General features: G+C 46.9%; 2 protein-coding genes and 1 long non-coding RNA gene across 11 annotated transcripts; 2 read left to right on the forward strand and 1 right to left on the reverse strand.

Annotated features, from left to right (window-relative positions):
* The first annotated feature begins 486 nt into the window (after nt 1-486).
* LOC115328922 lies at nt 487-9,517 on the forward strand. Of its 4 annotated transcripts, none has more exons than XR_006076936.1 (5): nt 487-777; nt 1,289-1,389; nt 1,563-1,729; nt 3,743-3,936; nt 9,376-9,517. XR_006076936.1 is itself a non-coding variant. In XM_042287638.1 (4 exons), the coding sequence occupies exons 1-4, from the start codon at nt 687-689 to the stop codon at nt 9,425-9,427; spliced, it is 411 nt and encodes a 136-aa protein (XP_042143572.1). In that variant the 5' UTR covers nt 534-686; the 3' UTR covers nt 9,428-9,517. The 4 variants fall into 4 exon arrangements, 2 of the variants coding, with proteins under 2 accessions (XP_042143572.1, XP_042143574.1); XR_006076937.1 differs by having other exon boundaries at nt 507-777; nt 1,563-2,078; XM_042287638.1 differs by lacking the exon at nt 3,743-3,936 and having other exon boundaries at nt 534-777.
* Nucleotides 9,518-9,812: 295 nt separating this feature from the next.
* On the forward strand, nt 9,813-12,901 carry LOC121833927. The gene is made up of 3 exons (XR_006076938.1): nt 9,813-10,096; nt 11,151-12,429; nt 12,586-12,901. It is a non-coding gene; the product is annotated as an uncharacterized LOC121833927 (long non-coding RNA).
* LOC121832957 lies at nt 11,444-24,059 on the reverse strand. Of its 6 annotated transcripts, XM_042287633.1 has the most exons (5): nt 23,742-24,041; nt 23,129-23,229; nt 22,788-22,962; nt 20,590-20,783; nt 11,444-11,512 (listed from the first exon to the last, which is right to left on the reverse strand). In XM_042287633.1, the coding sequence occupies exons 1-5, from the start codon at nt 23,830-23,832 to the stop codon at nt 11,444-11,446; spliced, it is 630 nt and encodes a 209-aa protein (XP_042143567.1). In that variant the 5' UTR covers nt 23,833-24,041. The 6 variants fall into 6 exon arrangements, 3 of the variants coding, with proteins under 3 accessions (XP_042143567.1, XP_042143563.1, XP_042143565.1); XR_006076932.1 differs by lacking the exon at nt 11,444-11,512 and having other exon boundaries at nt 19,005-20,783; nt 22,788-22,955; XM_042287629.1 differs by lacking the exon at nt 11,444-11,512 and having other exon boundaries at nt 19,161-20,783.
* Between the last annotated feature and the right edge of the window lie 705 nt (nt 24,060-24,764).

Below are 24,764 nucleotides of genomic sequence, written 5' to 3' on the forward strand. Positions count from 1 at the left end.
TCCCTTTGCTCACTGCAGCGCTTACGACGGTAGTCCCCATAAGCCATGCTCTTCTCTTTCGGCGCGAAGAAATGGACGCGACAACATACTCTCGGGCAGTCTTTTTTCCTTATTTTTTTATTTGCAGAAAAGCTCATGCAAAAAGAAAATAGAAAACGGCTTCCACGTTTTTACACGTCCCTACATAGCTACTATCGCGGAAAAATGAAATGCGAAAAGAGGAGCGCGTGGCTCGCGGTACAGGCTGCGCCGCCTGGAAGTGAACCTAGGGGCGAGGGTGCGTAGCCACAAGCGTTTCGGGGCAGTAAAACTGGAAACGCCGATTGGCTGAAAAAAAATGACGTCACTTCCGGTTTTGTTATTTTGTTGATTTTTAGATGACGTTTTAAAGTAAAAATATATAAAAAAGTACTTTTCCTGTTTTTGTTTGTTTTTACTTTTTTTTTTTTTTTTTTTCTTGCTTGATTCTTTAATTTTGGCTGGTACGGTTCCGTTCTGTTCCGCCTTGGCGCCCTTGGCCGCGGGGGCAATGTTTTTGTTTTCGTTCTACGTTCAGGTGTTGAGTAGCGACGTATTAACCGTCGATAACCAGCTGAAGCAGCTCAAGTTCTCGAGTGGAACGAGGTTGACCGTGCGCAGTGGCAGCCGTTGACAACAAAAACAATGTATGCACTCAGTTTCGCCGGATGAGTGCCGGCGTCGATCGCGAACCGCCAGAGCCGCCAAATACCTCTCGTACATCTCCAAGAACACCAAGAACAGGAGGTATTCATAAAGGTGAGTGTTCACCGCACTTTAGTGCTTCAGTTCCGTTTGGAGTCGTTTGACGTAATTTAGTCCGGTGCGTCCGGGAACAAAGGCGCTACCAGAAATGGCGGGAATGGTCGGTCGGTGCTGAATGCTGATGCCATCCAAGCGGATTTGAATTGGGTTTCGTGCGCTCAACGTGTCGATTTGTTTCTTGAGCTGCCTTTACCAACCGCTCGCCCGAAATCGTTCGGTAGAACATGCGGACGTGACGGCTAGCAGAGCCCTCCGCAAAGGCTTAGGAGCGCGCTCACAATTTTGGAAGCTTCCGTATGACCGCAAGTGCTCAATAAGTCGCTATAGCAATGATTGCATGCCATCGACACAGACTTCGATCCAGTTTTTCAACGAGACAGGAAGGCCCAACGAAGCAAGCGTAGAATCTGATGCTTCGCCTGTCACTGTCTGCGCGGGAACACGCCGAGAGGCGCTTAAACGAGCTGCCAGGGCGTAATTAAAAAAAAAAAAAAATCTAACGCAGGTCTGAACCACGCGAGGATCGTCTCGAAGCATGGTAGCCTCAACAGACGCTTGCCGCCACACGCGAGGAGAAAGCAGGAGGCCCGAAGTTTGAATGTGAAGGTAAAACGTGCTTTAATAATAATGATCTTTATCTACACGTTCCTTTGTATGACTAAGGTGATCGTGCTGAGACACAATATAGCAGCGATTGCTCTCGAACAAAGGACAGGACAGCAGAAAGGCAATGAGAGGCAGGGAGATAACTGACCTCTCTGTTGTAAAACATTTTTCAGAGGAGGTGCGAAGAGCTGGCCCTCACTTTTTCAAGGCAGCCGCAGAACACTACGAGCCCCGAATCACTGCCGCGGCTGACTCAGCGGATGCTGTGCTGCACCCTGCACTGCACATGGTTCGAAGCACACTTCAGGGGACCAGTGCATGCCCCTGATGCATCGTCGCGGTATGTTTTGTACTGCTTTTCCTAGCGGTGCACTGAGCAGTCCAATCTTGAAGGGAGCACGCGAGTGCGTAGCCAGTGCTCCATGCAGCGAGGACCGCAAGCACCCGCGGAAGCTTGGAGCACACGCAGTGACGCCAGCAGCCGTGCACGCTGGCGTCGTCTGCTACTGTACCGTCCTTTCGTTCGGTGCGCAGAAAAAAAAAGGAGTGACCGCTCTGTTAAAAGTCTGATGGTGAAGGCATCCTTTACAGAAGCACTGTATGGCTCTCTGCACGCTAGAATGGGGGCTGTCGTTGATGCTCGCAGAGGCGTCGCCCACAACTAAGCAGACGACCAAAGTCCTGAGCAGGTGACTAATCGTTTCATTGTTGTTCTTTGGTAGGGTAAGGTAGATAATGTGCTTCTACTCCCAGCTTTGTTGTTTTGTTTTTTTTATCACCATTTAGTATGTTACCATCAAAACAGCATCCTGGTGTTCACATAAATATGTGTTAACAATACCTATCGTCAAATATGTGACTCAAAGAGCCAACTGCGGCCGAGGATATCTTTTAAGTGTTCTTTTTCTCACAAAGATCCCTGGCATCTGGCATTGACTTTTTAGCCACATACCTTGAGTCCAGAAAAACAATGTGCTTCAGCTAAATGGTATTCACACAAAATACATCCTGACAAGCTGCTTTCACTCTCGAGCCTCGAAGAAATTTTGCAGTTTGATTTGAACTATGTTGTAGGTTAAGGAGGTAGGGTCAGGGAAAAGAAGGTGGGAGAGGAGGAAGCGGGCACAATGCTGGTCAAACCCTCTCCCTTCGCCGGCGCTGCATCCATCTCGTCCTCTCCCACCTTCCTTTTTCTTCCCCTACCTTCTTGAGTTGTCACCGACCATATAAAAGGCATGCATTGATATCACTTGTTCGTTTTGTGGCCATGGCGCCAGCAAGGTTTGAGAAACATATCCTGCTTCACAGGGATTCAGCACTCAACATGGAGAAACTATAGGCAGTGCTGCTGTAATGTCTTTGTCCTCGTCTTTTGCAGCGATCTAAAAAAGAGAAATATAATACTAGGAACACAGAGCAACGTCACGCGCCAGTACATAGTGTACTACGAAGGGCAGGTAAATTGACTGCGGAACACGATTTTCTCAATGTCCTCACGGTTCTTTCGGCCAAGTACATACAGATAAGACGATTACCATTAGAAATGTTGAACGCCAATCCGAAATGTTTTTTGGCGGTGTGCCGAGCAAAAGGACATTGCTGCAACAGAAAACATGTGCCATCCTCCGCCTTTGGTGCTTCTGTGTCTGCGCCGAGCTTCCGCAGCCACCAACAGTCAACGCTGCATGGACTGCCCGCCATGCTTTCATGCGTTCCATGTATGATTGGCACGGCATGTGGATGTGTCATGCAAGTGACATCAGCGCTGTTGGCAGTGCCATGCTGGTTGAGCTTTGCTAGGCTCTGACCATTGACAAGCTGTTTTATGCAATAATCGCTCTTGGAAGTCCCCAAACTGTTTTTAGCAATTCAAGTGTCAGATTTTTTTTAGCTATGGTTATACAGGTTTTCTTTTTTAACATTTACAGATTTCAAAGAAAAAGTGAAAGTTATGACAGTTATAAGTTATACGGCCAGGCGGACATTAGATTCATGGAAGAATGCAGCTAAAAGTCCGTGTAGATCATGTGTATCATGCTTCTCTACAGCGCAGCTACATACTTGCGTAGGACAACCCCCATGAAGTGGGGTGGGGGGGCTGCATGCGTGTGTTGGGAGCCCCTCTTGGTTTTACAACTCTACCCTGTTGTAAAATTTTAGATTTTAATGCGAACAAGTTGATAACAAAAAAGAACTTGGTCAACATTGATCTTACAACTAGAGATGTAAAAGGAACAAAAATAGAGAACAGCAAAATGTGGAAGAAGACATCTCGCTTCTTTCATTTTCATTTGACTAAGTGACATTGGTCGGCGACTGTAAGACTTTTAATCACAATAGTTATACACCACAGGTCCCAGGGATCATGGCATCGATGAGCTCGCTTTCGCCTTGTCCAAGGTAGCAGCGGAACACTACGGGCAGGCCCGGAGTCACCGCACCGGCTGGCTCACGGGCGTCGTCCTGTACTCTGCACGGCACTGCGTGTGGCTTAACCGGCCAAGCAGAGGGTCACTGCATGACCTTTATGAGGCGTCGCTAGCCATTGTAAGTATATTTTGGACGCTCGTGTCAGGGGATGTACTTTTGTGTTCTACAACAGAACATGTTTGGTGGCGGTTCAGTCTTGCCTATTCAGCCATTTCGAAACATAATTTTGTGGCGACTTGGCTTAGGTTTTCTGGCTCGGCCGTCTTTTGCACCAGTGTCTAGGCTCGGCGTAAGCCTCTTTGTTCTTTATTGTCAAGGCTAGTGTAATTTCTGCTACGCCGTCGAAGCAACTTCTGCATGCGAACAAGATGCAAGACGAAGCTACATGCTCGTGCTCAGTGCATGACCACATGTGAAAACTAATAGTGAGTTTGTTTCGCTGCACTCGTGCCCATGCGCAGCCACTCGCAACATGAAGTGAGTTTGTTTCGCCGCCGGCACTCCACACGTGCATGCGCTCGCTGCACCCTGAGAATTAAGTGTGTACCTGAATGCACTCCCGTCATGCATCACTTAGGCAGGGAACGAGAGCAGATGACTGGTTTGTCCACCATGCGGGACAGTAGAACTGCAGAAAAAGTGAATTTCTGCTAAAAAAATGACGTCCCACGAGCAACAAAATCGGACACGAGCTTGAATTGTGTGTCTGCTATTCTATAAAGCAAGCAATCCACAACCTGTGCTTAATTTGCAAGTTTTCAGTCATTTTGTTGCCGTACAGACGTCCAAATACACCGGTGGATAAAGAAAGGTTTAGAACGAACATCAGCCACTGCGAGATATCTCTCACCATGTGTGCGGGGCTAAAGAGTTGGGACGTTAGTTGACAAAGCTTGCCCGGCAGAAACCTGCGACGCGTCCAATCGGGAGCCGAGAAAGCTAAACTGTTTTTACCCGAGGCTTGGATAAAATCACAGTGTTTAATAAGGAGCCATGGAATTTATTTTGGGTGGGATAAATTAATTTAGATTCGTATTTTGCTAATACAGTTGAACCTTTCAAGAACGAAATTCTCGCGGCAACGAAGAAATCTGGCGGCCCCACCGAACGTCCATAGGGTTCAATGCATTTGCACCCTCTCAACAGCAAAGAGTTTTTAAAAAGCAGTCCCGCATTAACGAAAGTTTGAGGTAGTGATCTGCCATAGAGTTATTCAATGTGTCTACCAAGTTGGCATTTTCAAATTCCCTGAGTTTTTCAGGTTTCCCCTGAGTACTTTTGTGAAATTCCCTGAGTGACACAGAACTTTGTTTTAGGTCAAGATGGGCGGACACCATGTCGCTAGATGCTGTCCCTCTCTAAAAAGCATGTCATAAAATAAAATAACAACACAATACAGTTTTGATGATAGCGAGTAACTTTTATTAGATTTAAAAAGAAAACAGAACGAAGTGGTTAGTAAAATTGATAGCGAATAAAGTATAAAAAAAGGTAAACTGAGGTTTACGTGACCCCTCCAGGTCTGGTCATGTGACCTTAGGGGGGGGGTGTCGAGACCTGACGGTGACGCCGCTCAAGCCGGAAACGGGAGCAATAACGGGGAAAGGAAAGGGTAAACAAACATAAGGCGTTCAAAGTGTGATTGCTCAACCCTTGTTGTCAAAACACTCCACCTGACAAAATCTTTTTTTTTGGGGGGGGGGGGGGGGGGGGGGGGGGGGGCTAAGGAGTCGCACAGTGACAGCGGTGTTTGGGAAAATGAGCGCACGCGACCGTTCCAACAGCGGGCACTCCCTGCCCTCCCCACGCGCGCAGGTGCCCTTCCCCTTGCTTTTGCCATCCTCCACTTCTTTTGTTTTTATTGGTTGCTTTTTTTAATTTTTGTACAATTGCTTTTTCGCTGCGCATCCCCGCGTGCGCATTCCCGGGTGCGCGTATGCTGGCTTGGCGGTCTGCCAGCCCCGCAACCCGAGCTATGTGCTCCCGGCCGGCGCAATCCGACCTATAGGGAGAAGCGAAGAACCGCCTTCGTCTTCATTCGCTACATCGAGTGTCCCCTCCATGGGAGTTATGGGCATTCGATACAGAAAAACAATGCAATTTTCTAGGGGATGTTTGGACTGTTTCATATAAACAATAATTCGAAATACGGGTGTGATATAACCGGGTTCGACAGTATGTTTGGCCGTCTCCCTTAATTTCCAGATACCTTCGTTCGTTTGGCACATATATCACCGATGCTAGAAAGCGCCGACGTCGTGTTCGCGCTGAGAGTGTCCGACAGTGCACATAAATACACGTGCGAAGCCGTTTTTGCACCATTTTTTTTTTCCCCCATAGAAATGCATTACCGGAAGTCAATTTTCGACTGGTTGCTGTCTGCTTCAACTTGCGTCGGCACACGAGCGCCACTTGAACCTCTAGCGTACATTATAATAACCCTATGTGATCTGCAACATTTTTTTGTCACATGAGCCAGTTTGGAACCCAGAATTACGAAAAGTGGAGCAGTACACTCGTCCGGCAAGTTGGGCACATGCGTTTCCAACAAGCATCAGCGCGGCCATTGCTGTTTACATTCGGTCAAAAAATAATAACAATAGCAACTAGATTCTTTTTTTTTTTTGGTTGGTGAAAACAGCGTTTTGCAAGCCCATCTGTTGGCAACTACCAAGGTATGTGACGTTTCACGTGACGACACCGCCCGCTGCTATTTCGCCGACACCGCAGTTGCTGACGAGCTAATGCTCTTCAGCAACTGACGGATTAGCTCCTCCCGCATCGAATACGCGGCAAAGAAGTTTGTCACATCGCGGCAATTTCAGGCGATCGATTAATTAGTTCTATCCAATTTTTACTAAGAATTGTTTACAAATGTAAAATTGCTCGCTGAAAAGCGCATCACACATTATGCGCAATTGGGACCGAAAAATTAAACATACAAACGGTAGGAATTCATAGCAGGTGTATACCTAATTTTTTGGGATGCTAATTGTCACCGACTTACTAAATTTAAAGGAGCTGTGCAACGATTTTAACGTTGAAAGAATTGGCATTTTCTGCTTTTGATATTGTTCACTGTGTCACAAATGGCAGAAAACACACCTCCTTTCATCGCAATGTTGCGATTCCGCCGCGTAATAGCGAGGCAAAACTTGGAATATTTCCCGACCTGCAGCCACGAGCGGCGGCCATGAGAAACAAGCGGCGTGACGTCACTTGGGTCGTTGTAAGAAAGATAGCAAGTTGTGCGAATACCTGCTCGATAAAAGGTAACTCTTTTTACAAATCTTGTCGTTCCAACATATATATAAATGCGTCAACACCCTGGTATCATCCACAAAACTTTTATTATACGGAGTTTTAGTGGCGCCATCTATCCTAGGTCCACAAAACCGCGAACAGCCGCCAGAAGCCGGAGGGGGAGGGGGACAGCGCCGGACGGGCAAGGACGGGTGGTCACGCGGTCGGCAGCGGATGAGTTCTCGCTGCTCGCTGATGGCTCTAAAGAGAGAACTTTTCCGGAACTCCGCGCCTACTCTAGTGACGTCACTGTGCACGTGACCCGGAAGACGATGCACGAGTTGAGAGGCGGCGAAAACCTGGATCTTTTTCATTTTTTTAAGTAAAAACTAGGGTATCCAGGCAAAATCTGTTTTCTGTAGTTCACTGCAGAAGTGTCAGGCATCAACTTCCACAATTATTTAAGCAAAGCCCTGAAATTGTTGCACAGCTCCTTTAAGGCTTCGGTCGCGAGGGGGTCTCGCATGCTTCACGTCGATCGAGTGAACAAGCAGGGATTTCATTGAGACGACTCTGGAAGCCAGCCACCGTCAATGCCAGTTGTTTTGAGGAAATGTTTGTTTACTGGTTTAAAAAGACCAAAAATGAATCAACTTGGGACTAATAAGAAATCAGCACTTACAAAACACATCGGAACCACCAAGATACACGGAGTCGCTTTCACTGAAGTGTTTACTACACAGGTTAGAGATTCCCGAATTTTGCTTTCCTATTTTCAATTTAATGAGACATTTCTTTCTCAGCTTTATTTTGTCTGAATAATAATAAAATAAATACACCCTATTTGCCATGCTAGCTAGATGTTGTAGTGGGGTAAAGCGCTGGATATTCTATTTTAATCGTCCATCTTTTTGTACTGGGGTGGAGAACAGTACATCACCATCCCAGCATTTCGACACCTTAGTGCCAAAAGTGTTTGTTAGCATGACTACGCGTGGCACGGTTTCACGTATAACTTCACCAAATAAAAACAATGCGCGAAATGGGCTTTGCTGCGCGATACAGCGCATAACGCTGACTGTCGAGCCGAAGGTTCCAAGATCTGCGCAGTCTGTCCCAGTGTGCCCTACCCGTGACGTCAAAAACGACGATGATGATAGCTAGTTAGCGCATGCCGCCAAAGAGTTGTAAACTGCGGACGTTCCGTCCGGAGCTGTCTGTCTTCGATCCTGCTCATTCTGTATCATGTAGGGGAGAGTATGCCATCCTGCTGGCCTACTGTCGCACACTGCCAGTGTTAAACTTTCAGAACTCTATGAGCCGAGAAATTGATGGAGAGGGGGAGACGAGAGTGCAGGGACATCAGAACGCAGAGGCACCTAAACCTAGGTGCCTTTGTCTTCACTGCACTTGTCAAAGACGTTCGAGTGCGAGAGCCAAACGCCGGGGGCGGCCTTTGGCATTTGCATCCCAATACGGTCGACGAGTGCAGTGGAGACAAAGGCAGCCTTTGTTTCTGCTGCACTCGTCGAACACATTCGAATGCAGAACGCCGGTATCCAGCTTTGGGCTCTCGCATTCGAACGTCTTTGACGAGTGCAGTAAAGACAAAGGCACCTAGCTTTAGGTGTACCCACTAATCATTCGAACCAGAGCTAGGGTGTCCTGACATCCACACCTGCTCTCGTCCTCACTTTTCCCTCAGTTTCTTGGCAGATTTTAGGGGAAACTGTGTGGGTGGGGGAAGGGGGGGGGGGGGACGGCCCCCCCTGAAGCCTTCGAGGTTAACTTTTTCTAAAAAAAAATGGACTTATGCCGGCTTTTGTTAGGAAGAAATTAAGTTTTTGACAACGTGACTAGTACACTCGGTTGGAAAACTGCTATAGGAGCCTCCTTTGAAAAAGTGGCTTCAATCCATATGAGAGAATCAAACTAAATGCAATCGCAATGCCACTGTTTCTCCCGCGGTGGCCACTCCGTGAACTACACTGCTGCACTGACTGGTTCCGTAGATTCTCGGAAGGGCCACTGGTGTCATCTCGCAGGGCCATCTTGGAGTAGCTGTGCAAGGCAACTTTCATGTTTTGACTTGTTGCTAAAGAGTGGCACTGTTATCATATTTAGTTTGGTCTCGGTGGACGCCAGCAGTCCAGGTTCCAAGGTTGAGTTTCCTAGCTGAGTGTTTTAGTAACGTTGGTTTTTGGTGGCATAACAAATATTAGGTAAACAAAACAGATCTTGCCCTGCATGTTAGGGTCAGATATTAGTTACTGTTCACCTGATCGACCCCTTTGTTCTCTGCATTCATCATAGGTTTCAAATCGTCCTGATTCATGGGCCAAGCCTTTCAAGACTGCACTCTTAGGCCCAGTCCTTTTTGGTGGATCGGATCTTGCCATCTTCCCCTCTCGTGGCTTCCTGTTGTACTTAAATAAATTGTCTTATTTTTTTCTTATGGTGGTGCATACGTTTTGCCACACTTCACAAAAACAGTGTGGTGAATCCATGCCGCAGATTACTGTGAAACGTGCAGGAAGGGTAAACTCCGAAAAGGTTTATGGAAAGAAGATAGACATCCCCCATTAATTTTTTCTGGACACTCTAAGCGTGCTATCTACGCAGTATTTCTGCCTATCATGGCATCGGCTTTTGACCATTCACGCTTGCAAGGAAAGGCTATCAGCAAGAAGGGTTACGAAGTCTGTGTTCTGTTTGCATTTAATTACTGAAACAAGATTTATAGACTTTACCAAGTGTATTTTAACATAACTAAATGTTTAAACTTTAGATCTTTATTTTAAACTTTACCATTATTTTAAGAAGTTTTTGCTAGGGTAAATGTTTTCCATAAGTTTTTTTTTTTCTTTTATATATCGGATAAAGGGATTACATTTGTTCTCTGAGTTTTTATAGAAGCCCCATCGCTATCACCATCACTATTTTGATTTTTCCAAGATGGCCGTTTTTGTTTCGCGAACGTTCTGCGAGGAGAGTTCGGCGACTTGCGTGACTTACGAACAGAGCTGCCTAATTGGTATGTTAATTTTGGTGGCTACTTATCGCGGAATATCGTGGGTATCTTGTATTTGTACAAGAACTAGTATATAAGGTTCAGATTGTTCGTACAGAACGTTAGCTCGGCGGGTCTAGTCTCTTCTAAATTGCTTGGTTGCCTTTTGTCCACGTTTATTTCCCTCCCAAACCCATCACACACTGGTTCATTTTCTGTTTCCAGTACCTACAATCGAGTAAATTGTTTTAGAGGAGGGGATGCCCAGCTTCAGCAGCTTCAATGTGCGAGGAACACTCCAGCCCCCTCAACAAAGCTGGAGGTGCGGATAGAGTTGAGATTTTAACTGACTAATGAATGCTGCATCGGATGTTATGCAGTAGTAAGTCATGACATTTTTGTATTTATGTCGTGCATCGGCCGTAAAGCGAAACTTACATTGCGTAGGTTACATAGGACGTAACTAACTTTTATTTTGGGTTCTGTTTGTCATAGCTTTAATTTTCATATTAGGTTACGTCGGACCAAACTTTATTTTTCATATTGGGTACCTTAGATGTAACTCGAAATCTTGGGGTAAGGTTACGCTAGACACTGCGTTGAAAGATGCACTTTTATTTTTTTGAAAAGTATTCTTCAACTTACGGCAGTGGCGAATAGCACTTGTGTTGATGAGATGTTTTGATTCCGCATGTCCGGAAAGTTGCCGGGGCAGCTGTCGACTATCTATATAGGACGGGGGAGGCACTCACTTGATCGAATGACGTTTTAGCGAACGCCCACGTTTCATCGAACGACACTTTAGCGAATAGTCGGACGCCGCGAAGCGGCGTTTTCGGGTGGGCCAAATGAGTTCATATTTTTGTAATGAGTTGCCGCAGACTGTCGCCGCGAAGCGGCGTAAAGCGCAGCGCGACGGATGGGTTAACGCGCGCCCCCGTTATTCGCTAAAACGACCATTCGCTCAAATGTCGCCGTTCGCTAAAATGTCATTCGCTCTTGTGATACGGTAATGTTGCAGGTACAAAAGTGAATAATACACCGTGTTGAATATTTATTTATTGGTCTTTTTCGGCAGTGCCGCTTGTGCCTGGACAATGGAAGATGATGCAAAGGCCAAAAGAAAGCTACTCTGCATCTGCACTCTGAATAATGTGATGTCTCGGTAGCTACACATGCTTTGTTAAAGGGAAGTTTATTTCGCCACTTGCTAGGCATCATTGAGGTGATTTGGCTGTGTGCCTTTATTTTATGCTAATAGAATGTACTGCACTTACAACTGCTTGTTGTAGGTGCAGCCTACAACAATCAGTTGCAAAGGAGCACCGTTTAGTGAATCCATTCGATTAACATAAGCAAGTCTGGAAGATGCTAAAGACTAGAGCATGATGCACTGAGGCATGTTGACCTATGCTTGAGCACCCACTCTCCTCTCTTGGGCTGTAAACCAGGCAAAATGTAAAATTATTCTTGCGAAAACAGCAGGGATGTGGCATGCATAAAAACTTGTCGATCATGCTCTGAATATGCTGGCCGCCCAAGCGAGCGACTCACTGACTGACTGGCTCGGCTTTGCCATCAGCCAAGGCAGGACAAGCAAATGCTAGAGCAAGCAGTCAAGTTCGGTGAATTTTGTTTTTCTAAAAACAAATTTGCTAAAAGGAGATTCGTTGCCATTTCCTCTAAACGGAGTGTCTTCTTGAAAGAATTCAATAAAAAAGGGGGTTTCAAAACTTGTGCTTGGAAAAATAGATGCCTCTGCTCGGGCCGTACACATCAACTTTCTTAGATCTGTCGGTTGACAAGCTCCATAAAAGAGCAGCAGTAAAAAAAAAAAAAAAAAATTGAGACGTTTACAATTCTTTGTAACATGAAATTAGAGCGCAACGCTTGAGTAGGAGGAGGGGAGGTTATGCCTCTCCTATCCCTCCATACCCTCTCCTTCCCCTCCCATTTAGCAGGCAATTTTCGCTAAATTTCCTGCTAAATTTAGCAAGAATTTCCCCGCTAAATTTAGCGGTTTAAGTTTCCTCTCTAAATCTTGTGGGGAAATTGATGTCACAGAACCTCAACACCAATTCAGTTTCCCCGCTATATTTAGCGGGGAAACTGAATTGGTGTTGAGGAAACAACCCTGCTAAATGGCACATGACTTCATGCCACGTCACTCACAAACAAATTCAGTTCCTCAGCTAGATTTAGCAGAAAAATTGACATTGCGTGACCTCAACACAAATTCAATTTCTCACTAAATTCAGCAAGGTGATCATGCAGACGGCGACGCAATGAAGCGTGGAAATGGGCACCTAAGAGCTGCACTCTAAACCAGTTTTTCTCTGTTGCCGGTGCACAAGCAGGTAAGGGCGGATAGCATTCCTAGTGCCAATTCCTTTGCGGTCAACGAAAAACGCTTTTTGAACAACGCTCTTTCTGTTTTAAGTATTGTGCAGGCCTTAAGTTTACTATAAGAACAACAACAACAACAACAAAAAAAAAATCACTTTCCACTGCAGGTAATGTGCATCCAACGTTCCACTGGATCTGTCCAAAGGGCAGGCTGATACTGCGGCAGACGCCACTGAGCGGACACACTGCAAAAAGGCGTCGGGCGTTTTCCGAAGTTTGTCAACTGACCTAGATCTGAGAACGTTGGTACATGTATTGCTACCGTTGCCAAGCAGGACTGGAGATTGTTAGAGTGTGAACAATGTTCACACTTTGGTCAATGCAAGCACATCTTTTTTTTTTTAGTAATATTGACTAACAAGATTGCAGCAATCAAACAAGTTAACACCGAAATGTTAAAAGCAATAAAGAAATTAAAGCCCGGCTGTTCTGCGAGTGCAGATTTTATATCTTGCTTTATTTTAAGGGCTGCACTGATTTGTTTGCCCCTTCATTAAAGGGGCCCTGCAACCATATTTAAGCGTCTACCTTTTTTGCGGTTTCCACGTCTCTTGGCGTTCAGGCAAGCCAGCGGGCACGGAGAAAGTAACTAAATGTCAGTGCGTCATATTTTAACCGGCCGACGCAGAAACCTCCTTTACCTACAAGGGCGACCCGCATTGCTGAAAGCGCGCGAAATGCGACGTCTTTGGTCCTGGGCTTACTAGTGGTCGGAGCCGCTAAAAGCTAAAAGAACCGTTTCAATTATTTGTGAAAGTAGTTTTTGTTCAGTATTTTAGACCAGAAAAGAAACAAATGCAGTTTATAAAGTACGGAAACAAGAAACGACCCTTCGACATACCCGCCACCCAAGCGGTGGAAAAGGCGGCGCATACTAGAAAGGTGTAGTGGGATCAGGCAATGACGAGGGCAAGCGTAGAAAGGTCTCGGGTGTATGCGGCGGCGCTGCAGTCGAAAATCCGACCGGTTCCGAGCATTTCAAAGGCCTTCGGCGAGCAGCTTTGGCTTGCGGTTTGGCCCTTTGGCGGTATGGCAGTGCGAAGTGGCTCCCGTTCTGAACTGATCTTTACCCCGTGTTTGCTGTCGTTTGTGACCAATGAAGTGTCATGCCGAATTAGTGTTTAATCGTGCAGCAAATGCAATGCGAGCCCCCTGGCTGCCCGCTTCTACAGCCTTTCCAGAACATGCTATATGGCGCCCTCTCGAGCTGTTGACACGGAGCGCTCGCTGAGCTCACTTAGCCCTCTTCTAGTTCATGGCCACTCGAGCGACCAAGGACGTCATGAAAAAGGTTATGTTTTGCTTGTTCTTGTAATTTTAATTTGCCTATAACTTTTAAAATAAAGCGAAATTCGAGAAAAGAAAAGTTTAATTAAGTTGCACTGACTACGTTCAGTGCGCTCAGGTTCGGTGCAAATGAAAAACCAGTCAAAAAGCCCTTGCAGGGCCCCTTTAAAGCATGCATTTCATCTCCGAGAAGTTGTGATTTTTCATTGTTGTGGAAGAGGTCTCATAGCACCAGTGAAGGACGATGGTGATATATCTAGGGTAGACAGTCACTGCCTGGGTCTTTAATATAAGCTTTGAAAGAGTCTATAGTCAGTTGCAACCTAAGAACGAAGGGCGAGGGTAAGACGGGTTGGGGAGGAGGAAGCAGGCGGAACACTAAAGAGAGAAGGAGGTTTCCCCCTCTCTTCTCCAGCATTCCGTCTGCTTCCTCCTCCCCGGCCCATCTTACCCTCGCCCTTAGGTTGCAACGGACTATAGATAGTTGTACACAGACATGGGTCTCTTTACTCCAGTTAAAAACAGCACCATTCAATGGAATTTTTTTAGGTTGTCAGTAGAAATGTTTTTGTAAACTTGAATACAAGGCACCATCCGTTTTTCTCACTGAAGCAAGTTGATATTTTTTCTTTCTATTGATAACTAGCTTCTGACAAGATCAATTACAAATTGCTTTTGTAAAAACCTTTATTGTATGGTGTAGCACTGCCACTTTTAAAATGGTTTAATGACTAAGTCCCTCACAAGATGAGAATGGCTATGAGAAGCCTCAGTTGCCCTGCCTCCAGCAAGAGAGCTTCCTACCTTCGGCAACGCGTAGAGGCGGGACATTTGTAAGACACACCCAGCCGTTCGCATTCCATTCAGCAATGCTTAGGCATCTTGCAAACCTCAAGAATGCACGCACAGCCAAAGCATGAGGAAAGGCGATGAGTGCTCGCTGGAGGCTGAGCTATAAGACATGCCCTGCATTTCTCATCTTCCCTGCGATTATTAGCACCGAGATGTTCTGGTGATATCCTATTTCGCTCGCAACATCACGGGCGGTTTGATACTTCAACCCTATGTTCCAGGTGAGAAAAAAAAAAAGTGCCTTTCATGGAACGCTTGTCAAAATAATAGGCGCCAGAGAGTAACGGCCATCTGCGTTCAGTCCTTATTTAGAACCCTATGTTCATGTTCTGTGGCCGCATTGAAAAGTACTGCAAGAGAGCCCAAGTGTGCTCCTGATCTCGCCCCACCAGTCTCCTCCTGCACAATAAATTGACTGCTACGGTCACCAAATGTCAATAGATGCACATTCGAACGCAGCAACTGAAGCCAGCTACAGACACAGTATCTTTCAAAGTATCTTTGAAAGATATCTTTGTATCAAAGCTACAGACACAGTATCTTTCCAAACAGACTGCAGGTCACCCCTCACTTGGGCGAGGGGGGTGACTCGTGTGGTCTGCTTCTGCGGTCTCCAAAAATATTTTCGTAAACAACTCCCACATCTACCTACAGTAAAATAAGCAATATTCAAAACTTAAAAAAAAAAAAAAAAAAAAAAGCCGTTTACGATTCCCTGTAACGCCGGATTAGAGCGCAGCTCTTGAGGAGGAGGATGAAAGGATACGGAGGAATGGGTGACGCCCTGAGGGCCCCCTCGCTTTCGCGCTGCGGGACAGTCCCAGACACGAAGCTTTGAGGTTCTCCGGCGCGGGCTGCGGCACCCCAACACATGTGTGCTGGGCTGTACATGTCTGTTTTTTCGTTCTTTTTTTTTTCCTCGGGCGCTTAAAAGCCGAAGTCCAAAGTCTACTCGTCGAACAGCGTTCACCCACACCTTCTCCAGTTTTTGGTCCGTTGGAAACTAGTGAAAAAGCACCTCCATGTTGCACAGCGGGTTGTTTGAGCAGCCCACAGCGCTACAAGTTGTACTCGGCATCTTTTGAGGAACAGCTGGGCAGTCTTGGGCGCACCAAGTTGCTCGCTAAAACGAGTCTTGGAGTCCTCACAAGCAGATAAACAAAAGGCTATAGCGAAGCTACATGGGCTACAGATAAAATCAACGGCTAAACACGCCAATCACAAGCCGAAGTACCGGTGGTAGCGGCTCGAAGAAACGCACTCCGCGCAACGCCCGGGCCGGAGGAAAAGAGAACGATACTGACGTCACGGCGCAATGTTGCTTTAGCGATCGCCAACCCGCTGGCCGCCCGCTAAGAAGCAGCGGCTTGCGGCAGGTCACATTTTTATTATCGGCATTAGTTGAGAATGCGGCGTCCCACGGACGTAATATTTTGGCTGAGGTCGTATTTTGTGTGTCTACAACGATACCAGTAATTTATTTCATTTTGAGTTTTGGCCGGAGTTGCCCTTTAAGTTGGTCAGAGTATCTGACTGCAAAGGGTTAATAATCCATTTTTAATCGACATAGAGGCGAACTAATTAGCCACTCGGCGCTTTGACGTAGCGCGTCGTCTGCTCGATCCTACCAGCACCGCTACAGGAAGGCGTCCGCGAGATGAAACCACCAAAACATCTCGTCGCCAATGGTGACACAGTGGTCGAGTCTAACATGTGAGCTAGGGCCGGCTCACATGCTTTGGGTACCACGGATGTGTCGCACTGAAAATGCGGAAAGCTTTTGAGGGAAAGGAAGTACAAAATAGTCCGTCATGTTTTCGAATTTTCGTACCGAAAAGCAGACTTTTGACTCTCGGCCCACTGAACAATATGTTACAGTTGAACCCCGTTGTCACAGGGTTCTTTGTGGTTAATAATTGACAAAATACAATGTCCTTCGTTTTTCATGAAAACTTGTATTTACAAAAAAAAATCAAAGGGTTCATATGCTTATACAAAAAAAGAAAACTTAGTTAAAGAAAGGAAAACGCATCAGTCACCATGTCTTTGAGTCCCTGTGCAGCAGTGTGTCTTGTGCTGTCGTTGTCGGCCCACGGTTGTGGCTGGAAGTCAGGAGCGGGAGCGGTTGGCTTCCGTCAGCGGCCCCAGAGTTACCGCACCAAGCGCTCCCGCTGTAGGAAGCCGGGGGCAGCGTAGGTTTCTATTCGCTGCCCTCGCTGGAACAGGCTGCTGGTCAGACAGTAGGAGGCCGCCGATTGCCCTGGCCGATCGTGTCGTTCCGCTCTCTGCACAATCTCCCGGCCAGTCCTTTTCACGCCCTCTGAGCACGCACTCCAAAATCTCTCTTCTTCGTTTCTCCCTCCAGGCCGATCCATGGGTTGACTTGCACTTCTTTTCCACATTAAGTCACATCATCACACCCGTAATAACCAAACCGCGGGGGAAGGAAACGTTTTTCGTTCTCGCAAGAATTTCGCTGCTGCAGAAATGGACAACTAAGCACACCTATTACTTTTCATGATGCTGTCCTTGGATTTCAGAATCGTAGAAAGCGAGAAACAAAGGATACTGAACTCCTCTGTAATATCAGACTTCTTTCTGGCTTTGGCAGTGATCGCAGAGTTCTCCTGAAGTGCAAAAAACTTAAACTTTTTAATGGGAGGCGGCATCTTTCCGACAGGCCAAACGAAAGGTAGTAAACAAGGCGCGAGCGATCTCGGCGTGCACGCGGCGGACGGCGAAATAGCAGCAGGCGGTGTCGTCACGTACCTAGGTAGTTGCCAACAGATGGGCTAGCAAAACGCTGTTTTCACCAACCCCCAAAAAAAAGCATCTAGTTGCCATTGTCATCATTATTTGACCGAATGTAAACAGCAATGGCCGCGCCGATGCTTGTCGGAAACGTATGTGCCCAACTTGTCGGACGAGTGTACTGCTCCATTTTTCACAATTCTGGGTTCCAAACTGGCTCATTTGACGAAAAAATGTTGCAGATCGCGTAGGGTTATTGTAATGTACGCTAGAGGTTCAAGTGGTGCTAGTGTGCCGACGCAAGTTGAAGCAGACAGCAACCAGTCGAAAATTGACTTCCGGTAATGCATTTCTATGGGGAAAAAAAAAACTGTGCAAAAACGGCTTCGCACGTGTATTTATGTGCACTGTCGGACACTCTCAGCGCGAACACAACGTCGGCGCTTTCTAGCATCGGGGATATACGTGCCAAACGAACGAAGGTATCTGGAAATTAAGGGAGACAGCCAAACATACATACTGTCGAACCCGGTTATATCACACCCGTATATCGAATTATTGTTTATATGAAACAGTCCAAACATCCCCTAGAAAATTGCATTGTTTTTCTGTATCGAATGCCCATAACTCCCATGGAGGGGACACTCGATGTAGCGAACGAAGGCCGTTCTTCGCTTCTCCCTATAGGTTGGATTGCGCCGGCAGGGAGCACACAGCTCGGGTTGCAAGGCTGGCAGACCGCCAACCCAGAGCCGTATATGTAGAGAGTTTGGTCAATGGGAGGCGCGGGCAGAGCCAGGGCGTGCGGCAGACTCGGAAAGAGGGCTTGGCATGCTCTCTTGACCAACCAGAAGCCGAAAAGAATCCCCTAGCGGTGGTAGCGAGAAACAATTCTGAGCCGATCGATCATCGAAGGCATCGAAGGTCTATGTTCGTATATGGTTTTAATAAGTGCGTAAGAGTGAAGTGTAGTAACTCTTTGTGGTTAAAAATAGGGTGCATGTGTTGTTTCATCATGATCATGCAGAAAGATGTAAGAAACGAATGCGCCACTCAACTCTGTTTTGCGCGGACAGAGTTTGACCGCTCTGACAGCAGATTCCCGGCGCTCGGCGTTTGGCTTAAGGATTATGTCGATCTTTCCGCTAGTCGCACTCTTCCACCATCATTTCAGATGAGTGTGATTGAAACATCACGTGTACCATATTTTCAGCCATCGAGAGTTACTCCAATGCAGTTATCAGGTTTGTTTCTTGCGACCACCGCCAGGGTATTATTTCCGGCTTCTGGTTGGTCACATTCGAATTTCTGAAGACGCCCTGGAACACGCCCACCCCGCTTTCGGCCAATGGCGCCGCTTCATTTGTCTCCTATACTTCCCAACGAATGGCCAAACTCTCTACATATACGGCTCTGCGCCAACCCAGCATACGCGCACGCGGGGATGCGCAGCGAAAAAGCAATTGTATAAAAAATAAAAAAAGCAACCAATAAAAACAAAAGAAGTGGAGGATGGCAAAAGCAAGGGGAAGGGCACCTGCGCGCGTGGGGAGGGCAGGGAGTGCCCGCTGTTGGAACGGTCGCGTGCAAACACCGCTGTCACTGTGCGACTCCTTAGCCCCAAAATAAAAAAAAAAAAAAAAAAAAAGATTTTGTTAGGTGGAGTGTTTTGACAACAAGGGTTGAGCAATCGCACTTTGAACGCCTTATGTTTGTTTACCCTTTCCTTTCCCCGTTATTGCTCCCGTTTCCGGCTTGAGCGGCGTCGCCGTCAGGTCATGACACCCCCCCCCCCCCCCCGAGGTCACATGACCAGACCTGGGGGGGTCACGTAAACCTCAGTTTACCTTTTTTTATACTTTATTCGCTATCAATTTTACTAACCACTTCGTTCTGTTTTCTTTTTAAATCTAATAAAAGTTACTCGCTATCATCAAAACTGTATTGTGTTGTTATTTTATTTTATGACATGCTTTTTAGAGAGCGACAGCATGTGGCGACATGGTGTCCGCCCATCTTGACCTAAAACAAAGTTCTGTGTCACTCAGGGAATTTCACAAAAGTACTCAGAGGAAACCTGAAAAACTCAGGGAATTTGAAAATGCCAACTTGGTAGACACATTGAATAACTCTATGGCAGATCACTACCTCAAACTTTCGTTAATGCGGGACTGCTTTTTAAAACTCTTTGCTGTTGAGAGGGTGCAAATGCATTGAACCCTATGGACGTTCGCTGGGGCCGCCAGATTTCTTCGTTGCCGCGAGAATTTCGTTCTTGAAAGGTTCAACTGTATTAGCAAAATACGAATCTAAATTAATTTATCCCACCCAAAATAAATTCCATGGCTCCTTATTAAACACTGTGATTTTATCCAAGCCTCGGGTAAAAATAGTTTAGCTTTCTCGGCTCCCGATTGGACGCGTCGCAGGTTTCTGCCGGGCAAGCTTTGTCAACTAACGTCCCAACTCTTTAGCCCCGCACACATGGTGAGAGATATCTCGCAGTGGCTGATGTTCGTTCTAAACCTTTCTTTATCCACCGGTGTATATGGACGTCTGTACAGCAACAAAATGACTGAAAACTTGCAAGTTAAGCACAGGTTGTGGATTGCTTGCTTTATAGAATAGCAGACACACAATTCAAGCTCGTGTCCGATTTTGTTGCTCGTGGGACGTCATTTTTTTAGCAGAAAGTTCACTTTTTCTGCAGTTCTACTGTCCCGCATGGTGGACAAACCAGTCATCTGCTCTTGTTCCCTGCCTAAGTGATGCATGACGGGAGTGCATTCAGGTACACACTTAATTCTCAGGGCGCAGCGAGCGCATGCACGTGTGGAGTGCCGGCGGCGAAACAAACTCACTTCATGTTGCGAGTGGGTGCGCATGGGCACGATTGCAGCGAAACAAACTCTCTATTAGTTTTCACATGTGGTCATGCACTGTGCACGAGCATGTAGCTTCGTCTTGCATCTTGTTCGCATGCAGAAGTTGCTTCGACGGCGTAGCAAAAATTACACTAGCCTTGACAATAAAGAACAAAGAGGCTTACGCCGAGCCTAGACACTGGTGCAAAAGACGGCCGAGCCAGAAAACCTAAGCCAAGTCGCCACAAAATTATGTTTCGAAATGGCTGAATTGGCAAGACTGAACCGCCACCAAACATGTTCTGTTGTAGAACACAAAAGTACATCCCCTGACACGAGCGTCCAAAATATACTTACAATGGCTAGCGACGCCTCATAAAGGTCATGCAGTGACCCTCTGCTTGGCCGGTTAAGCCACACGCAGTGCCGTGCAGAGTACAGGACGACGCCCGTGAGCCAGCCGGTGCGGTGACTCCGGGCCTGCCCGTAGTGTTCCGCTGCTACCTTGGACAAGGCGAAAGCGAGCTCATCGATGCCATGATCCCCGGAACCTGTGGTGTATAACTATTGTGATTAAACGTCTTACAGTCGCCGACCAATGTCACTTAGTCAAATGAAAATGAAAGAAGCGAGATGTCTTCTTCCACATTTTGCTGTTCTCTATTTTTGTTCCTTTTACATCTCTAGTTGTAAGATCAATGTTGACCAAGTTCTTTTTTGTTATCAACTTGTTCGCATTAAAATCTAAAATTTTACAACAGGGTAGAGTTGTAAAACCAAGAGGGGCTACCCAACACACGCATGCAGCCCCCCCACCCCACTTCATGGGGGTGGTCCTACGCAAGTATGTAGCTGCGCTGCAGAGAAGCATGATACACATGGTCTACACGGACTTTTAGCTGCATTCTTCCATGAATCTAATGTCCGCCTGGCCGTATAACTTATAACTGTCATAACTTTCACTTTTTCTTTGAAATCTGTAAATGTTAAAAAAGAAAACCTGTATAACCATAGCTAAAAAAAAATCTGACACTTGAATTGCTAAAAACAGTTTGGGGACTTCCAAGAGCGATTATTGCATAAAACAGCTTGTCAATGGTCAGAGCCTAGCAAAGCTCAACCAGCATGGCACTGCCAACAGCGCTGATGTCACTTGCATGACACATCCACATGCCGTGCCAATCATACATGGAACGCATGAAAGCATGGCGGGCAGTCCATGCAGCGTTGACTGTTGGTGGCTGCGGAAGCTCGGCGCAGACACAGAAGCACCAAAGGCGGAGGATGGCACATGTTTTCTGTTGCTGCAATGTCCTTTTGCTCGGCACACCGCCAAAAAACATTTCGGATTGGCGTTCAACATTTCTAATGGTAATCGTCTTATCTGTATGTACTTGGCTGAAAGAACCGTGAGGACATTGAGAAAATCGTGTTCCGCAGTCAATTTACCTGCCCTTCGTAGTACACTATGTACTGGCGCGTGACGTTGCTCTGTGTTCCTAGTATTATATTTCTCTTTTTTAGATGGCTGCAAAAGACGAGGACAAAGACATTACAGCAGCACTGCCAATAGTTTCTCCATGTTGAGGGCTGAATTCCTGTGAAGCAGGATACGTTTCTCAAACCTTGCTGGCGCCATGGCCACAAAACGAACAAGTGATATCAATGCATGCCTTTTATATGGTCGGTGACAACTCAAGAAGGTAGGGGAAGAAAAAGGAAGGTGGGAGAGGACGAGATGGATGCAACGCGGGCGAAGGGAGAGGGTTTGACCAGCATTGTGCCCGCTTCCTCCTCTCCCACCTTCTTTTCCCTGACCCTACCTCCTTAACCTGCAACATAGTTCAAATCAAACTGCAAAATTTCTTCGAGGCTCGAGAGTGAAAGCAGCTTGTCAGGATGTATTTTGTGTGAATACCATTTAGCTGAAGCACATTGTTTTTCTGGACTCAAGGTACGTGGCTAAAAAGTCAATGCCAGGGATCTTTGTGAGAAAAAGAACACTTAAAAGATATCCTCGGCCGCAGTTGGCTCTTTAGGTCACATATTTGACGATAGGTATTGTTAACACATATTTATGTGAACACCAGGATGCTGTTTTGATGGTAACATACTAAATGGTGATAAAAAAAAAAAAAAACAAAGCTGGGAGTAGAAGCACATTATCTACCTTTCCCTACCAAAGAACAATGAAACAATTAGTCACCTGCTCAGGACTTTGGTCGTCTGCTAAGTTGTGGGCGACGCCTCTGCGAGCATCAACGACAGCCCCCATTCTAGCGTGCAGAGAGCCATACAGTGCTTCTGTAAAGGATGCCTTCACCATCAGACTTTTAACAGAGTGGTCACTCCTTTTTTTTTCTGCGCACCGAACGAAAGGACGGTACAGTAGCAGACGACGCCAGCGTGCACGGCTGCTGGCGTCACTGCGTGTGCTCCAAGCTTCCGCGGGTGCTTGCGGTCCTCGCTGCATGGAGCACTGGCTACACACTCGCGTGCTCCCTTCAAGATTGGACTGCTCAGTGCACCGCTAGGAAAAGCAGTACAAAACATACCGCGACGATGCATCAGGGGCATGCACTGGTCCCCTGAAGTGTGCTTCGAACCATGTGCAGTGCAGGGTGCAGCACAGCATCCGCGTGAGTCAGCCGCGGCAGTGATTCGGGGCTCGTAGTGTTCTGCGGCTGCCTTGAAAAAGTGAGGGCCAGCTCTTCGCACCTCCTCTGAAAAATGTTTTACAACAGAGAGGTCAGTTATCTCCCTGCCTCTCATTGCCTTTCTGCTGTCCTGTCCTTTGTTCGAGAGCAATCGCTGCTATATTGTGTCTCAGCACGATCACCTTAGTCATACAAAGGAACGTGTAGATAAAGATCATTATTATTAAAGCACGTTTTACCTTCACATTCAAACTTCGGGCCTCCTGCTTTCTCTTCGCGTGTGGCGGCAAGCGTCTGTTGAGGCTACCATGCTTCGAGACAATCCTCGCGTGGTTCAGACCTGCGTTAGATTTTTTTTTTTTTTTTAATTACGCCCTGGCAGCTCGTTTAAGCGCCTCTCGGCGTGTTCCCGCGCAGACAGTGACAGGCGAAGCATCAGATTCTACGCTTGCTTCGTTGGGCCTTCCTGTCTCGTTGAAAAACTGGATCGAAGTCTGTGTCGATGGCATGCAATCATTGCTATAGCGACTTATTGAGCACTTGCGGTCATACGGAAGCTTCCAAAATTGTGAGCGCGCTCCTAAGCCTTTGCGGAGGGCTCTGCTAGCCGTCACGTCCGCATGTTCTACCGAACGATTTCGGGCGAGCGGTTGGTAAAGGCAGCTCAAGAAACAAATCGACACGTTGAGCGCACGAAACCCAATTCAAATCCGCTTGGATGGCATCAGCATTCAGCACCGACCGACCATTCCCGCCATTTCTGGTAGCGCCTTTGATCCCGGACGCACCGGACTAAATTATGTCAAACGACTCCAAACGGAACTGAAGCACTAAAGTGCGGTGAACACTCACCTTTATGAATACCTCCTGTTCTTGGTGTTCTTGGAGATGTACGAGAGGTATTTGGCGGCTCTGGCGGTTCGCGATCGACGCCGGGACTCATCCGGCGAAGCTGAGTGCATACATTGTTTTTGTTGTCAACGGCTGCCACTGCGCACGGTCAACCTCGTTCCACTCGAGAACTTGAGCTGCTTCAGCTGGTTATCGACGGTTAATACGTCGCCACCCAACACCTGAACGTAGAACGAAAACAAAAACATTGCCCCCGCGGCCAAGGGCGCCAAGGCGGAACAGAACGGAACCGTACCAGCCAAAATTAAAAAATCAAGCAAGGAAAATAAAAAAAAAAAAGTAAAAACAAACTAAAACAAGAAAAGTACCTTTTTATATATTTTTACTTTAAAACGTTATCTAAAAATCAACAAAACCGGAAGTGACGTCATTTTTTTTCAGCCAATCGGCGTTTCCAGTTTTACTGCCCCGAAACGCTTGTGCGTAGCCTACTTCGATGTGTTCACGCCCCTCGATTGGCGCTCACCCAGCTTCGGCAGTGCGCCTCTCAGTGCGCTGAAAGCTGTCACCGCTATCTTTGCTTGCTCGGCGAGTGCGGCGAGCTTCTTTGCACCGCACGCGCTGAGCAAGCAAAGATAGCGGTGCTAGCTTTCAGCGCACTTATGGCGCATTCACACTGGAAGCGGATCCGCGTTCGCGAAGCGGTTGCGGATGCGGTTCGCGAGCGACCCCGTTCAGACACACCGAGAGGCGGTTGGCGGTTTCTCGGCGATCACGCGTGATCTTTTGAGACTTGCGTTTGGCAACCCTGTTTTACAATCCAAAATCCACTTTAATTCAAGATCCAAAGCCAAAGTTTTGCTATTTTGGCACTCGGAATATTTTTCTTCGGGATGTTCGCGCGCATCACGAGTTCAAGGAGCGAAAAAAGAAGCATGGGCCCGCCAAACTCGCCTGTGATTCCCTCGACTTCGCCCACAAGCAAAGTCCAGCTAGGCGCGCCTTGCTGACTCAGAACAGGAT

Source organism: Ixodes scapularis, unplaced genomic scaffold, assembly GCF_016920785.2.
Source record: "Ixodes scapularis isolate PalLabHiFi unplaced genomic scaffold, ASM1692078v2 PGA_scaffold10__122_contigs__length_95168666, whole genome shotgun sequence".
In the NCBI taxonomy this organism is placed as follows: Eukaryota; Metazoa; Arthropoda; class Arachnida; order Ixodida; family Ixodidae; genus Ixodes; species Ixodes scapularis.